The 17,768-nt window shown below is 42.4% G+C and overlaps 2 protein-coding genes across 2 annotated transcripts in view; both read right to left on the bottom strand.

Moving 5' to 3' along the window:
• LOC134078525 (NLR family CARD domain-containing protein 3-like) overlaps positions 1-17,768 on the bottom strand; it is an 80,617-nt gene that overhangs the window by 18,692 nt on the left and 44,157 nt on the right. The window lies entirely within an intron of this gene.
• On the bottom strand, positions 1,015-16,468 carry LOC134096345 (NACHT, LRR and PYD domains-containing protein 12-like). Its single transcript, XM_062550083.1, has 12 exons — positions 16,425-16,468; positions 13,839-13,991; positions 11,811-11,924; positions 11,360-11,473; positions 10,481-10,585; positions 6,277-6,497; positions 4,304-6,104; positions 3,403-3,573; positions 2,404-2,556; positions 2,094-2,264; positions 1,683-1,798; positions 1,015-1,034 (listed from the first exon to the last, which is right to left on the bottom strand). The coding sequence occupies exons 2-12, from the start codon at positions 13,988-13,990 to the stop codon at positions 1,015-1,017; spliced, it is 3,138 nt and encodes a 1,045-aa protein (XP_062406067.1). The 5' UTR covers position 13,991; positions 16,425-16,468.

The raw sequence follows: 17,768 nt of genomic DNA, 5'->3' as shown, positions 1-17,768 counted from the left end.
TGAGAGAGGAAAACACTATAATCAACATGTCCTTTATACTCCTTATATGAAAATGCAGAATAATATGGACTGTTTTTATTAGATCAAACAGAAAGCAGCAGTCTGTGTGCACTGTGCAAAATACAGACCTCACTTTACAGTCTTGATTCAGTGGTTGATGGAGCAGTTCTCCTCCACAGTCCTGAAGCTCACTGTCACTGATGTCCAGCTCTCTTAGATGGGAGTTCGCCCACTGAAGAGTCGAGGCCAAAAATCGTCCATTTAGTTTACAGCCAACAAGTCTGCAAGAACATAAACCATGTAACAGAGAATCACAAAGAGTGCAATCAGAGACCAATCAAGAAGGAGACACAGCTGTTGTTATTGTCTGGTTAATACACTCTACAGTTAACTGAGCTCTATATGGGACACATCACGACAACATCAACATTGGCACAAGAATAAAAGCCAATGTTTCTCAAATTCATGTCTTGATTCTAGCAGAAAACAACAGTGTCATTCATTTAAGGTCAACAATGTGAATGTGTACAAGTGTAGGCCTATGTGTCAAGAGTATTACTGACCTCAGTTTCTCCAGTTGGCAGTTTGGGTTTCTAAGACCAGAGAGCAGCTTCTCTTCTGATGTTTGCAGATCACAGCCACTCATGTCCAACTCACTCAGTTGAGAAATATATGACTGCAGAACTGAGACCACAACCTCAGAGGAGCTGTCTTTGAGTCTACAGCTGATGAGTCTATAGCGAGAGAGGAAAACACTATAAGCAATATGTCCATTATACTCCTTACAGTATATTCCCAAATATGAAAATGCAGAAAAACATGGACTGTTTATTAGATCAAACAGAAAGCACATGTCTGTGTGCACTGTCCAAAATACAGACCTCACTTTACAGTCTTGATTCAGTGGTTGATGGAGCAGTTCTCCTCCACAGTCCTGAAGCTCACTGTCACTGATGTCCAGCTCTCTTAGGTGGGAGTTTGCCCACTGAAGAGTTGAGGCCAAAAATCGTCCATTTAGTTTACAGCCAACAAGTCTGTAAGAACATAAACCATGTAACAGAGAATCACACAGAGAACAATCAGAGACCAATCAAGAGTGAAACATAGCTGTTGTTATTGTCTGGTTAATACACTCTACAGTTAACTGAGCTGTACACGAGACATATCAGGTCTATGACAACATCAACATTGCAACAAGAATAAAAGCCAATGTTTCTCAAATTCATGTCTTGATTCTAGTAGAAAACAACAGTGTCATTACAGTAATTTAAGGTCAACAATGTGAATGTGTACAAGTGTAGGCCTATGTATCAAGAGTATTACTGACCTCAGTTTCTCCAGTTGGCAGTTTGGGTTTCTAAGACCAGAGAGCTGCTTCTCTTCTGATGTTTGCAGATCACAGCCACTCATGTCCAACTCACTCAGTTGAGAAATATATGACTGCAGAACTGAGACCACAACCTCAGAGGAGCTGTCTTTGAGTCTACAGCTGATGAGTCTATAGTGAGAGAGGAAAACACTATAAACAACATGTCTTTTATACTCCTTACAGTATATTCCCAAATATGAAAATGCAGAAAAATATGGACTGTTTATTAGATCAAACAGAAAGCACATGTCTGTGTGCACTGTGCAAAATACAGACCTCACTTTGCAGTCTTGATTCAGTGGTTGATGGAGCAGTTCTCCCCCACAGTCCTGAAGCTCACTGTCACTGATGTCCAGCTCTCTTAGGTGGGAGCTTGCCCACTGAAGAGTCACAGCCAGAAATCTTCCTCTCAGTTTACAGCCAACAAGTCTGTAAGAGCATAAACCATGTAACAGTCACAAATTGTGAAATCAGAGACCAATCAAGAGTGAAACACAGAATTCGTTATTGTCTGATTAATATACTCTACAGCTAACTGAACTCTATATGGAACACATCAGGAAGGAGCATTATACTAAGTAATAGGGCTTGGACCAACATTGACAAAAAAACAAAAGACACAAATTCGTGTTTTGATTCCAGTAGGAAATAACAGTGACACTCTTCTATGTCCAACATGTGAATGTGTAGATAAGGCCTGTGTGTGCTTCAGAGTTTTACTGACCTCAGTTTCTCCAGTTGACAATTTGGGTTTGTAAGACCAGAGAGCTGCTTCTCTTCTGATGTTTGAAGATCACAGCCACTCATGTCCAACTCACTCAATTGAGAAATATAGGACTGCAGAACTGAGACCACAACCTCAGAATAGCTGTATTTGAGTTTACACCTGGTAAGTCTACAGAGAGGAAAACACCATGAGCAACATGTCCTCTATACTCCTTACATTCCCAAATATGAAATGGTAAATAAAGGTGTTAGCCGTTTATTACTTCAAGCAGAAATACTAGTCTGTGTGCACTGTGCAAAATACAGACCTCACTTTACAGTCTTGATTCAGTGGTTGATGGAGCAGTTCTCCTCCATGGTCCTCAAGCTCACTGTCACTTATGTCCAGCTCTCTTAGGTGGGGGTTTGCCCCGTGGTGGGCCAAGGCCAGAAATCTTCCCTTCAGTTTACAGTCAACAAGTCTGAATGAAACAACATGAAAAAAAGACCGAAATCAAAGGATAATCAATCAAAGTAAGCAAACAGCTACGTTGTTCTTGTCTGGTTAACACAACTTGTTGGTAATTCTATATTTCTATATATAATTAGGCTACTTATTAATTTAGACTGGCAAACTCAAGACAACTTAGGAATCAGGTTTTATTCTTACAAGCAGAGGGGGTAAAAATGATCTTAAGTCTGAGGAGGCCATGGGCCCTTGGATTGAACCAAAGACCCATGGCCTGCAGCATGTCCACCTTCTACAAAAGTCAATCTCTCATTCTTCTTCTGACCAACACTGCTAATTCATCACATTTATAAAGATTTGAACAAAGGGAACAGGGCGCCAAAAACAAGGCAAGGTCATTGGTTCACTTAGATGGCTTCAGTCACACCCACTCACACCTAGTCACACCTAGCCACACCTTCTCACTCTGATTAGATTTACATGTGGAGGGATATCATATATGTCACTATCATCACTTACAGAATATTCCAAACATTCTTACACTGGAACCATAACAATCCTTACACTGAGACTATCATAATGATACCAGACATTTACATTTCATGACATATAGATATATTACATCAAGGTAGAATCCTTTGTCACAGGGCAAGTTGGGTTCAAATTGCAAAGGAATGTTGGCAATTAGCATTTCACAGGGGGGAAGGGAAAGTGTTTTCCTTCTAACACAACAAGTATCCTTGCCTGCACAGATCCGTGATTCAAGGCTGTTTGCAATGGTATAGAACTCCAAAATAATACTCATAAATTATTACCATCAAACTGTATGTGTCTCAAAATAGTCTACAATATTACTGACCTAAGAGTCTCCAGTTTGCAGTTTGGACTCTGTAGAGCAGAGAGCAGCTTTTCTTCTGATGCCTGCAGGTCATTCTGACTCAGGTCCAGCTCTCTTAAGGGGGAGTTTGCAGACTGCAGAGTTGAGGTCAAAATCTCCCAGGACTTTTCTGTTAGCTTACAGCCAGCAAGTCTGCAGTAGAGGCAAAGAATGGATCATGTTTAAATCTGCAGGAAGAGTGAGGGAGGAAAACAATACATGTGCCCCCCATACAGTATGTGCCAGACCCAAAGCAACACTACTAAGGGGGATAAGAGGAGAGAATATATAAGCCCTGAATACCATGCAGAGTTAACGCTGTCCAACTACAGACACAACACCACTAAAGACTGATGTGTGATTAACCCAGAGCTGCATGAGCAGAGATCTGACTTATCTAAGCAGTTCAGACTGGAAAACATCATGTTCAGTGTTTTTAATTACACCCCATTTATACCATACACCTCCATGGAACATTTGCACCTGCTGATTTGATTTGATCAGGTGCAGAGATGGAATATTCTCATGATGGGAACATTCACACAACAGGAAATAGATAAATAGGAAACCTCTGAATGGTTATTTAAACTGGAAAATAAGATACTGTCAAATTTTGAGATGTGCAAAAAACTACACCCACCCCTGCCCTAACAAACAAGCGCGCGCACACACACACACACACACACACACACACACACACACACACACACACACACACACACACACACACACACACACACACACACATTCAGTAAACTGTTTTTCGATTTCTCTGTGTAAACTCTTCTATATTAATCAGCCTACATATAAAACATGAGCTCTAGCAAACATGTCAGGATTGTGCAGTGTGTGTAATCACTGAAGTATTCATTCTGATACTCACAGTGCCTTTCTGCAGCATCTCACAGCTGGCACTAGTCTCCTCCGTCCCTCATCTGAGGTTTTGTATTTCTTCAGGTCAAACTCGTCCAGCACCTCATCAGACATCAGAAGCACATGAGCCAAGGCTGAGCAGTGAGCCAATGTGAGCTGTTTCACAGCACCTTTCTCTGCCTTCAGGAAAGCCTGGATTTCATCATGGACAGAGGAGTCATGCATTTCCACCAGGCAGTGGAACAGGTTGATGCACCGCTCAGGGGAGATATTTTGTCTCTGCATCACCTTCAGGTTCTTGATGGTTTTCTTAACACTGTCTGGGCTGCTGTGTGTGTGTGTCAGGAGGCCAAGCAAAAGTCTCTGATTTGACACCAGAGAAATGCCATGAAGGAAGCGAACAAACAAATCAAGGTGTCCATTCTTGCTTTCCAAGGCTTTGTTTACTGCATTCTTCAGCAGCTCATCGAGAGGCACATCTGGCACAGACCTGGATTTTTTGCTAAGAAATGTTTTCAGGACCTCCATGCTCTTATTCAAGTAGGAGGCAAACAAATGAAGTGCAGCAAGAAACTCCTGGATGCTCAGATGGACAAAGCAGTACACCTTCTTGTGGTGAAACACACACTCCTCCCTGAAGATCTCAGTGCACATGCCAGAGTACACTGAAGCTTCACTGACATCAATGCCACACTCTCTCAGGTCTTCCTCATAGAACATGAGATTGCCATTCTCCAGATTCTTGAAAGCCAGCTCTGCTAGTTTCAATATGACACCCTTATGTGATTCTAGGAGCCTCTGTCTATCTGTCTCACTTGCCTCTTGATACTTCTGGTTCCTCCTGGTGGTCTGGATGAGCAGGAAGTGTATGAACATCTCAGTCAGAGTTTTGGGGGCTTCCTTCCCATCATCCTGTTCCAGTATTTTCTGAAGGACAGTGGCTGAGATCCAACAGAAGACTGGCATGTGGCACATGATGTGAAGGCTCCTGGTTGCCGTAATGTGTGAGATGATTCTGTTGGCTTGATTCTGGTCACTAACTCTCTTCCTGAAGTACTCTTCCTTCTGTGGGTCGTTGAATCCTCGTACTTCCGTTACCTGACTGATGCACTGAGAAGGGATCTGACTGATTGCTGCTGGTCGGGAGGTTATCCAAAGGAGAGCAGAGGGAAGCAGAGTTGCCTGAATGAGGCTCATCATCAGCACATCCACTGATGATGTTTGTGTCACATCAGACAACTTCTGGTTCTCTTGGAAATTCAGTGGAAGTCTACTCTCATCCAGACCATCAAATATGAACACAATGTGGCGATCTTTGTATTCACCATCTTGTAGCTCTCTAAGCTCAGGGTGGAAGTCAAGCAGGAGCCTGTGAAGACTGTACTGATCATGTTGGACCAAATTCAGCTCACGAAACGGAAGCACAAACATGAAATCTATGTCCTGGTTAGCTCTGTCCTCTGCCCAGTCAAGGATGAACTTCTGCACTGATACAGTTTTTCCAATGCCAGCAATCCCCTTGGTCATGACCGTTCTGATGTGTCTCTCCTGTCCAGGTAAGGGCTTGAAGATATCATTACAGTTGATTGCTGTGTCTTCTGTAGTTTGTGGTCTGGATGCTGACTCCACCTGCCAAACCTCATGCTCATTATTCACCCCTTCACTCTCTCCCTCTGTGATGTAGAGCTCTGTGTAGATCTTGTTCAGGAGTGTTTGAGTCCCTGACCTTATGATGCCTTCGCATATGCTCTCAAACCTTCTCTGCATACTGGCTTTATGGGTCATCAATACTCTGTTCAGGACATGGTTGTCTGTTTGGAAAAATAATACAAGATTTGTTTAATACAACTGGTTACTGTGTCATTTTATACAGATTGAAGTGCACTGAACAATTTCCTGATTATTTAGTTTCAAACACAAAAGTTTTTCATGACCGTGCTAGATTCTTTTTTAAAAAATTGCTCTAATTACCTTATGACTCACCTGATAGTTTGGCCCTTTTGACTGGAGGGTGTGGAAAGGGTTGTGTTCTCTTTCTGCACTGGGGACAGCTGTAGTCTCCTGATGGACCAGACTGGCTCCAGTAGCTGTTGATGCACTGCCTACAGAAACTGTGTCCACAGCTGGTGATGACTGGGTCCCTCAGCAGCTGCTTACACACTCCACACCTGGACTGTTCCTGGGTCAGAATATTCCTAAATCCACTAAAGAGACAATAATAATTGTGCACATTATTCACAGGATCCTTCCGTAACAGAAAAGCTTTTTTCCACATACTGTACCATTCTGTAGATCCTCATAAATAAATACTGTGTGGAATGAAAGTAGTTGTTGGTGGTTACATTTTCCTACAGGGACTTCACTTCATTATTTGCACAAAGGAAATCAAATGATCAGGAGATGGCATTTGAAGACATATGTATTCTCAGAGGCTTATTGAGGGTGGTCCTTGTCTTCAGTCAGTGCCGCCACTCCCACCACACGCATTGCGCACTGTGCTTAGGGCACCAAGGGACACAGGGGCACCCAAATATACCCAATAAACCGTTGCTTTACCGCAAACTGTGTTTTACTCTCCCTCGCAATGTTTCCAATGTCAAAATGCACCAACACCATGTTACATACAACAATGATTCCACCTGTAGATTCCATCTATTACCACTTCAAACGTGCATTATTTTCCTAAACGCACGGCGCGTCGTTGATTATCCCTTGTGTAACGTTGCATAGGCTAGCCTACTCATCAACAACCACGGTTGCCTAACGCTTCTGTTGCCTGATCAGGTTGCTGAACTTGCAAAAATATGCCGACACACACGTCGGTAGCATTCTGTTAAAATTTGCATTTAAAACAGCCGGTCTTGACTCTATCTGGACATCAGCTATGGGCATAACATTCATTCAAACATCACTTCCGAGTTCATAGCACTGGCATGGCCATGGTCATGTGGTTACTTAAGGCTATCATTTCCCAAGAACAGCAAAAACGCACGGGTATGTAATGTGTCTAATATTGCCATTAGCTGCAACTCAAACACCTTTCTCCTTCACTTTTTTTACTTTGCAAAGCCAGTAAAAAGCTCTACTAACTGCATGATTCTACAAGCCTGACGACGTCATACTCAATTCTTGTCAGAATATGAGTCTGAAACTGCTCCATTCAGCTGCGATAATGGGGCGTGATTCAACCGATACAGGGCGGGGGGGGGGGGGGGGGATAGCTCTGCACTCATTGGATAGACCAAACCAAACAGAACAAGCTATTGGCTGTCAGTATCTATCTTGTACAACACCGAAATCTAAGACAACGACATTTGTAGCAGGGTAGACTATATGGATATGGTATTTTTCGTTTTTAAAAATAATTCCTTCAAACTGTATGCAATGAACAGCTGGGGAAGTGTGTCATTAACCCAACGAGCAAACAGACATTTTTAAACAAACGGGAACAACATCACCCAAACATGCTGTTTTAACTTGGTGAAAGTGAAACTGAAGTTTTCCCACATATCCACGTTGGTCAAGTAAGTGTTCAGAAATAGTTGTGTGATAAAACCTCCGTTTCAATAGCTAAGATAAATGAAAGGCCAAACTGCATGAACAAATTATGCATTCATAGCCATAGCGTTTCTGTTGCAATCAAAATCAATCTAAGCCAACGTGGTCTCACACCCAACTCGTCGAACGAGGACGCATGCAGCCGTGAGCATCACTGCTGTTCATCTGTCAATCATCATGTAAAGCCTGCCCTGACAATGTGATTGGTCCGAACAGATCTGTATCGCGAATAGTAGCAGCTGAACCAAAGATCATTAAGGGCGGAGCCAGATACTTCATGAGAAGCCACTTCCTGGAACCCGAATTGCAAGAGGGAGGGGGGCAAAATCCCCCTTTATGCAGAGCTGTTCCGCCTCTTTTCCATTGAAGTCTATGGACATGACACGCATGACACACCCCCTTTATGCAGAGGAAGTGATCCCCGTTTTGCGCCCATTGACATGAATTACGACGACGTATCTTGCTCCGCCTTAAGGATCTTTGGCTGAACGGAGCAGTGCCAGACCGAAGTTCCCTACAGAAAAAGGATGTAGGCGGGGCTAAACTTCGGTCTGGCATCCAGGCTATGATTCTACTACACCATCACCAATCTAACATAATCTACCTGCATCAATGTCATTGGGCAACAAGTTTCTTGGAAAACATTGCTTGCACGGGCACGGCACTTGTTCCTTTTTAATTAGAAACAGAGTTGTCAAGCATGTCATTACACAATTCCATCTCCAAAGCAATGAAGGCTGCTTATAGCAACGCATTATTGTGCATATTATTGCTAATATTGTGCTCTCAAAGTAGCTCAAACAAACAAGGCTTGTGAATAAGAGTTGACAAAAGGGCATTATGAGCATGTAAAGATTCAATGCTCTTAAAGTGACGATGCATAATTGATCAAAGTCTAAGTCAAACAGCATTTATTCAGAAATGAATGGTTAAAAACACACAGTAATGGACTGAAAATTACTGGGGTTCTTTTTTTAACTTTAGGTGTTTGAGTTACCATTTAAACATTTAACAAAATTAAGATTCATCACAATCACAATCACCATTAAGAAACTTGCTTTTAGCACCAAAATGACCAGCAGCGGAGGTCACATATAAGGGGTAGAGACCTGAGGAGAGTGATGTCAGATTGCATGGATCTCTCTCCCAAAAGCATTTCTAGTTTCCCCTGTTATGCCCTTAAAAAAGCACAACAAAACAAAAGGGGGGAGAGCGAGTACAATTGCAGTATTTAACACAATTTTATTCGCTCAAAAAGTCCAACATTTCAAACAGCGACGGCCGACCAGCCTTCAGATAAAGGCACCAACGTACGACCCTCGGCTTGATCTGCTTGCTCACTCTGCTCTCTCACTCTGCTCTGCCAGTGGGAGGAACTCCAGCGTTTTAAATACCAACAGGTGACCTGTGCACCGGTACACCTAATTGGGCTGATTGCCTCCAATCACACCTGTAGTGAAGTGAAGCAGACAGAAACACGGCCAGGGAAGAGGCAAGGCCAAGGGGCCTGTAACACCCCTGCATTTGAGAAAAAAATTTGCTAAGTTTTTGCTAAGTATTCACAGTATAGAAGACTCTCAGGGCCAGATGTACTAACACAGCGCAAACAGCGAGTTTTAGTATACGCAGAATGCGACCGCTGTGCTTTGCTATATTGCGTGGAATTTACTAAGCTGTCACTTCATTACGTTAACTGCGGTCATCCCCGCCCGTTCCCGCCCCTTCTACAACGCTAGTTGCGTGTGCAGAGCTCAAAACACAAGCGCAGTTGAATATTGCAATATTTAAAAGAATCAAAGTTTAGCGATCATACATGATACAAAGAGATGTCAATGAGCAGCGACAGACAGAGTAGGCCTAGAAGTTCTACTAATCCACTTAAAAAAATACTTGTGAACTATTTACTGCAGATAGACTTACAGTAGCCTAATGCCTGTCTAACAGATTGGGAAGTGTAGCTATGTCGTGAAAGAGAAAATACGATTTTAGAGAGGCAAACAAAAGTTAAGGTTGCTTTTGACATAGTATAATGAAGAAAACGGATGCTCAGAATATTGATTCAGCTGACTCTAGACGTTTTTCTAATAGACGCATTTAACCGCAATTGGATTACACCTGCTTTCAGAAGGCGGAAGTTTTTCAACGCAAAATAGACGTGCGCGGTTTTCATACATATGGCGGAATACTTAATCAATCGCTATTAGCACCTCTCCTCCCCTGTACTTGCGCGTTACACCCATTTTCAGCTGATCCGCCCAGGAATTAATATGCATGACACGGAAAAGCGCAAATAGCCATTCTAAGATCCCACGGCAGGCAGTCTGCGCGTTTCCCTCATTGCGGCTTGTTTGTACATATCCTCCCCATGTTTATACGCGCACGTTACGCCTGAAATGGGCGCAAAACGTTAGTACATCTGGCCCTCAGACTCCACCTCCTTGGTCATACAGGGGCCCCAGAATTGTTTTTTGGTGACTGATGGTTGGAAAGTAGTGCTTGTCAGAAAACAATCACGTACATGCTCAGACACACACACACACACACACACACACACACACACACACACATACACACACACACACACACACTTGTCCACTCTTATATGTAAGTATATTATCTGATATCTCACTTTGGATCAGACAGTGGAGGAAGATTGGGAGGATCACCCTTTGACCGGTCACTCCTCATGGACACACAGCTGGGCACTGGAGACACTGGTCTGTGGTTCTGTGGACTGTTTACATAATGGGACAAATAATAGGATTAACCAACACATCTCTTTGACCATTAATGAGGTCAGTATTTCTAAAAAGAAGCACATGCACCCATGCAGACATAAAATGTCTGTGGTCTCGTTACATAAAGAGACAAATAAAATATTTACCAACATATCTATCTGATAGTTAAAGAGACCCTATGCAACATTTTCATAGTCATAAAATCGCTTAGAAATCGTCGTTTTGCTTGACTGACCAGTTTTATCGAAAACAGTTATATTTCCTCCCGCCCCAAGTGTCCCTATCTGCTATTGCAGCCTTGCAGTTTGTCCAGGGAGCGATCACTCTTTGTTTACATCTGGAAGTCTGAGACGCGTGAGGAACGAGAAGAACCACGCTTGCAATTTATATATAAATGATTATATATACATACTGTACACGCTTAAGCTGCAGGGAAAGCTCTGCAGAGAAATATGCAAGCATAACATGAGCGAAAAGCGAAAGCAAAACCGGAGATGAAATCGCCAATCCTGCATAGTTTCTCTTTAACAGGCATTTTTATATTGTTTCTATCTCTCCCTCTTACATATACACACACATACACACAAACACAAGTATCACTCTATCCCCAAAGAGCTCTTGAAGACTCAACTCTTCTGAGAATAACTCCTCTCCCAGAACATCTAAAAACCTAAAACACCTACCAGCTAATTACCATGCACTTCCTTTCTTCTCTCATCTCCTTCACACACACACACACACACACACACACACACACACACTTCTCTCACTTTGGATCAGACAGTGGAGGTCCTCTGTTGAGATTGGGAGGATCACCCTTAGACTGGTCACTCCTCATGGACACACAGCTGGGCACTGGAGACACTGGTCTGTGGGTCTGTGGACTGCTTACATAATGGGTCAAATAATAGAATTAACCAACACATCTCTCTGACCACTAATTTATATTGCTTCTATCTCTACAAAATACAGTACAGCATACACATACAAACAAACACAAATATCTCTCTATCCCCAAAGAGCTCTTGAAGACCCAACTCTTCTGAGAATAACTCCTCTCCCAGAACATCTAAAAACCTAAAACACCTACCAGCTAATTACCATGCACTTCCTTTCTTCTCTCATCTCCTACACACACACACACACACACACACACACACACACACACACACACACACACACACACACACACACACACACACACACACACAATTCTCTCACTTTGGATGAGACAGTGGAGGTCCTCTGCTGAGATTGGGAGGGTCACCCTTAGACTGGTCACTCCTCATGGACACACAGCTGGGCACTGGAGACACTGGTCTGTGGGTCTGTAGACTGCTTACATAACAGGACAAACAATAGAATTAGCCAACACATCTCTCTGACCACTAATAAGGTCAATATATCTACATGTTCTATTTTTTCTTCTCTCTGAAACACAAACGTGTGGACAGGTTAAACAGAGTTTTGGGATTGAATAGTGAAATGTAACATGTAATTCAATTACTTTTTCGAGTAACGAATAAAGTAAGGGATTAAAATGGCAAAAACAGTAATTAGATTACTGTCAATCTCCCGCAAGCAGGCTGTGTTACTGCGTTACTAAACCATCAACCTTGTTTTGAGAAAACAATGCTTTATTCACGATTTAACGAGAGAGTACTACACTACCCGACACCCTAACGTGTAAAACTGGTGAAAGCAGAGCCTTTGATTGGTAGAGATCGCCGTTGCCATGGCAATCCCAAACAAACTGTACTCAACTTTTCCCGCGCCTATCGTCCAGCTATGTCTCGCTGGAACTTCAAAACTTAAAATGGCTGCAGGGCTGTCAGGACCGATGTGTGGTCTTCCGAAAAGGAACGGTTTTCTCATCTTGAAGGTAGAATTTACTCAATGGAAACGGTAGGAAGTAATCATCTTCTTTTCTCAGATTAATATGGAACCATGTTAAACTATCGTTAGGCTGCAAATGTTGGAAATGTGTGTACGTTTGCAAAGCATCATGGGATTTGAGTTCTCTAACTCTGAATTTAAGATATGTACACAGTCTTGTACCTTTCGCTTTTTTTACATTTTCTGTTCATTTTTTCACTCGAAATTATAAGTTATATACCAACACAGTTGATAAATGTAACAGCTGCACTGCTACACCTGTGTTACTCTTTGATACTGTGGAATAAACCTGTTAAATGTACCAGTTGATTACTTGCATGCACATATGACATGTATGTTGTGTCTTTGATGTCTTGGAACATGTCTGCCATTACCCTATGTAGCACATGTATCAACTGTGTTGGTACACACTTATTACTCTTTGATACAGTGACATAAACCCGTAACAAGGTTGTAGCAGCACAGCTGTTACATGTACACTGAAGACAATGACCTCTTGACTGGAGCTAAGAATGGTTTGTATATCAAATCTTTCATGACCAGATTTACCCCATCCAACAGGTCTCAGGTCAGCCCTTTGCCTCTGATGAAAAATGTAGGCAAAGTTTTGTAAAAGCACTCAGTATTACAATGTAACAACTATATGTAGGTACCCACAAATACATAACGCAAGTACAATGATAGTACTTGATAGTACATGTTGTTACACAGGTTGTACCACTGTACCTAATTAGGTAGGTACACTGTAACAGCGACACCCCAAACTAAAGTGTTACCAAAGGAATTAATTACTTTTTGAAAATAAGTAATTAGTAAAGTAACTGGATTACTTTCATAGATAAATAATCAGTAACTAATTACTTTTTCCAAGTTGACCAACACCGCATACAACACAGACACACACACACACACACACACACACACACACACACACACACACACACACACACAAACGGTACACAATATGACCGCCGCTCAGTCCTGTACATTATATAAATCACACTTTTGTTTCCATCGTCTACTCCATTGTTTACTTTTATGTCAGTTAAATGAATGTGCGCATGTTAAATGAATATGTGCATGTGTGCACTTGCTTTTGTGTATGAGTCCTTCTCTGTCTGTGAGTTTTCGCTGTGAGTGTGTGTGGACATGTTGAGAAACACACACACTGATGGATGAATAAGATGTCATCACGTGAGCCTGACTGGATCAATTTTCCTTGACTGACAGATTTACATTAGTTTTACCAGTTTACTAAGAAATCAGCTTTGTACATACATGAGCGGTGTGTGTGTGCGTGTGTGCGTGTGTGCATGTGCGTGCATGCGTGTGCATGTACTCTGGTGAACTCACCCTGCACTGTGTAGCCCTTGTCCTTTGCTGATCCCCTGATGTTCATGAGTAACAGACTCCTCATCCTTCAGGGACTCGTGGCTGGACACAGCACACGCTGCTCTGCCTGTCTGATTTCCAATAGCATCCTCACCATCTTCAGAGTAATCCATCCTGATCAATCAATCAATCAATCAATCAATCAATCAGTAAATACAGGAAATAAAGGTAAAGAGAAAGAGAGAAAGAGTGAAAGAGAGGACGGCATAAAGACACTTCAAGGTTGCTGATGAAGTGCTTTAGCAGCTGTGTGGACCAATCAGATCTGTGGGTGCATTTCTGCTCCACCAATAATAGACGTCTGAGACGTAGTGAGAAGTAAGCGGAAATGCAGAAGAACATCTTACTAAAACATCCCACCACCTCCACCACTACCACCCTCAACTGTAGCCTACCCCGGAGAGCACCTCGCATTTTCCCCTAGATTTTGCAACGACCGTACATGGCATTGCACATGGCATAAAGGCTAAACAATTTCATAAGGGTTATGGATTGTAAAAGGAACATAGTGAGGTTAAAAACGTTTTTGCCGGTAACTTTGGATTAGAGATGCCCGACAGACAGTAGCTGTGTCGTTCAATGTTTCCATGATCAAAGAGGGCAATAAACATATTTTAAAAATCACATCTTCTGCGCACGTCTCAACTGTAGCCTACACATGTCCTCAGTCTACCGATATTCCAACGTCACTGGACCCACTTAATAACCTAGCCATAGGCATAGTCTACAGTCGATGAATCTAGACGATCTATGGTCCCGAACAATAAGATATTTCTTTCATGTTCAGGGCTGCAATATCCGAGTCAAGATTTGTGAATTGTGAAAGGTAGGTCTAACCTACTCATAAGCCTAAGCCTAAGCCTAGCCAGGCATGGACTGGCCATAGGGCATACCGGGCAATGCCCGGTGGGCCGACGCATATATGGGCCGAGGCTGTCATAATTTACTACTAATAATTAAAAAAAAATAGGCTAATTTATATAGCGTACGGCCGCAACGGTAGCGAATCGCGGCCCATTGGTTGACTGCCTTAATGGACATTGGGCTAGTCCAATGACATCTCAGGCCCCTCCCTGTCTCCCTCCCGGCCTCATCTCCCTCTTGACTGGAGTTCGACCGGAGTATGAGACCGTCCGTATATGAAAATGTACAAAGACAAACCACAAAAGCGCAAGGGGGGCGCAGAGAAGTTGCGAGATAAAAGGCAAAAGCCTACAAGTGGATGCAGCAAAAATGTGCTAAAATTACAGAAATGTTTGCCACCACAAGTTCACACAAGGCCGTCGACATAGCAGCAGTGCAGAAGCAGCACCGAGTGCACAGGCTTCAGAGAGGCACATGCGAGTGTGCAACAGAGTAGTTACACAGAGGAAGGACTAGCTATTCAAATTGATTCGGAGGAGGAGGAAGAGGTGAGAGACGTGACCCAGCAGGGACAGATTGAGGAGGAGGTCAGAATAGCTATGTGAGCCAGGTAAGAAGTAGCCGAAATGTTGGCTGAACTTTTTGGGCGCACAACGAACAATTACAAGTTTGAATTCTGCGACTGCTGCTTCCCCTGGCTTCTTTTAGATGTAACCTGCCTACTATGTAGGATTAGGCACCCAGTTAAGCAAAACAAAGTTTTATAGTGTGAGCGCGTCTTTTTGTGTGGTTTCTGTGTAGGCCTACCCCTCCCGCATGCATTTGAATTGCGATACCCATCAAATTAACGAGTTGTCGGCTCGCCATCAACCTTCTGAAATCTTAAGACAGTCACGATTGGTCGAAATTGTTGTCAATCTTGACGCAGTACAACAAGCAAACTATCAAATTTCTTTGCGCAGACAAGCAGACACCCATACACACAGACATGCAGTCAGACGCATGGAATGAAACAGGAATGGTGATAGCCCATGGAATTAACAATGCAAATGTTTTGGGATGTGTAGCCTATACATCTTCACTAAATAGTATCAAGGTGAATTGTTGGCTAAAACTGTGCAAATGCTCAACATAAATTATAGCAGGTTTTATTTAGTGAAGCATTTAATAGCATATGATATTTTGTGCACAACCTCATCCTTGCTGGTTTACTCTAGTGGGTGCGTGGTTGTGTGTGTGTGTGTGTGTGTGTGTGTGTGTGTGTGTGTGTGTGTGTGTGTGTGTGTGTGTGTGTGTGAGAGAGAGAGAGAGAGAGTATAATAATAATTAATATTTTTTTTAGCAAGGGTAGGCTAGTCTACTCGCTTCCATGCAGGCTACTGCGGTTTACTTAAATATGTTTTACAAGCAAAACAGTGTGCACATATGTTTTATCGTGTAAATTATCATGGTGGGCCACTATGGCCAAAAATGCCCGGGCCGTTTTTTGGTCCCAGTCCAGCCCTGAGCCTAGCCTACTGTAGGCCGCCATCATCAACAACTCCGTTTCGTCTCGATTGTTGATGGTCCCATAGGGTAGCCTAATAATCTTATTTTTTTTAGTCCACGAATAAACCACCAATCACTACATGTATCGAGTAGCCTACAATCGTGATTGTAATTTTGTTTGTATAGCATACTTACCGACATAAAATGTATGTAAAATTCCTGTGCGCGACTTGCCCACGTAAAGTCCTCCCTTACTTTCGTTTTCACCGGTTCCGCGTTGATCACATGGTCAAATAGCATTTTCCCAGGTAAAGTGGAGAAACTACTCCCCTGGTGGCTGAGCGGAGCAGTTCAGGCCAACAATTGGAAAGGAATCAAGGAAATCTGTCCATTTTCTAGGCTACTTTCTGTTTAGCCTGGGTGTTTCTCTTGGACATTTTTCGCGTATTCTTCCATCTCCTCAGTGTGATGTAAGTTCAACTTAAAACTACAACTCTGTCTAGTTGTAGGCCTATATTGCTCCTTATTTCTCTAAAATGGGGTTTATGAAAGACAGGTCAGAACCTCAATGAGAGCTGAATAATTTCTTATGAGACAAATAAGACACAACGATAAATGGATTTCTTGTCAGCATCGTTGTCTTAAAGGTCCGAACTAAGAGAAGTTCGAGATGTTTGTCTACATTATGCTGAAAGAGTGTGGGAGGGAAAGTATCTTCAATCAACATGTCTGCTGTTCCAGTCATGCTGATAGAGTGAGGAAAGGAGAGGAAGAAGACAATGTCACAAGAACATCCCATCAGGGAGGTAAGTCATGTGTTTACCAGCTGTCTGACTGAGCCGTTGAATAATGCAACAGGACTTTATAGAATGATGACAAGACTCTTACAACCTTTAGTCAGCCTTCATGTTAGGCTACATGCATTTTCTTTAATGCGACTACATTGCATAAGGTTTTAGGGCATTGCAGTAGGGGTGATGATTGTCAAACTACAGCCCACAGACCAACAGTCACTTCTTCTTCTCTTGATATTTCAATGTGGTTTTGAATAACATTGTCATAGTTACAACTTAATTGGCCTCTCTGACTTTTGTTACAGCTGCTTTTTAAATTGTACAATGTCGCTTGTCTTCTTTGAGAATGTTGTTAGCCATTATCTTTCTCAGAAAAAAGAAAGTAAGTTTGGGAATACGCTATACAGTGGTGTTCACCAGAGGAGAATATCTGGAGGGTAAAAGAGCAGCACATTGGGAGAGGCTCTGAAGTGGGTGGGTAGAGAAATGTGGGAACAGGTGTCACATGTTTAACACTGACAACACAGAGGGTTGTACTGAAGTAGGTAAGATAGGCGTACTACTGGAACAAATTGATATTCTAGCAAAGACTACTGTAGAAACTGCAGCAATACTCAGACTGAAATTATTATGCCAACAACAGAACAAACAAAATATTGAAAAGATATTTACGTTTGTGATAGACTTTTGTTGTTGTTGTTGTTGAAAAATCTTCAAACTTGTTGAAAAATCAACATTCTACTGT

This window comes from Sardina pilchardus, chromosome 1, assembly GCF_963854185.1.
Source record: "Sardina pilchardus chromosome 1, fSarPil1.1, whole genome shotgun sequence".
Classification (NCBI taxonomy): Eukaryota; Metazoa; Chordata; class Actinopteri; order Clupeiformes; family Clupeidae; genus Sardina; species Sardina pilchardus.
This window is presented reverse-complemented; position numbering and strand designations above follow the sequence as displayed.

What these genes read in the sequence shown, in the direction of transcription:
- LOC134096345 (XM_062550083.1), bottom strand. Translation starts at nt 13,990, where the DNA reads ATGGATTACTCTGAAGATGGTGAGGATGCTATTGGAAATCAGACAGGC. An exon ending in CAAGGGCTACACAGTGCAGG is followed by an intron (nt 11,925 to 13,838) that starts GTGAGTTCACCA and finishes TTATGTAAGCAG; the next exon opens with TCTACAGACCCACAGACCAG. An exon ending in CAAAAGGGCCAAACTATCAG is followed by an intron (nt 6,105 to 6,276) that starts GTGAGTCATAAG and finishes TTTTCCAAACAG; the next exon opens with ACAACCATGTCCTGAACAGA.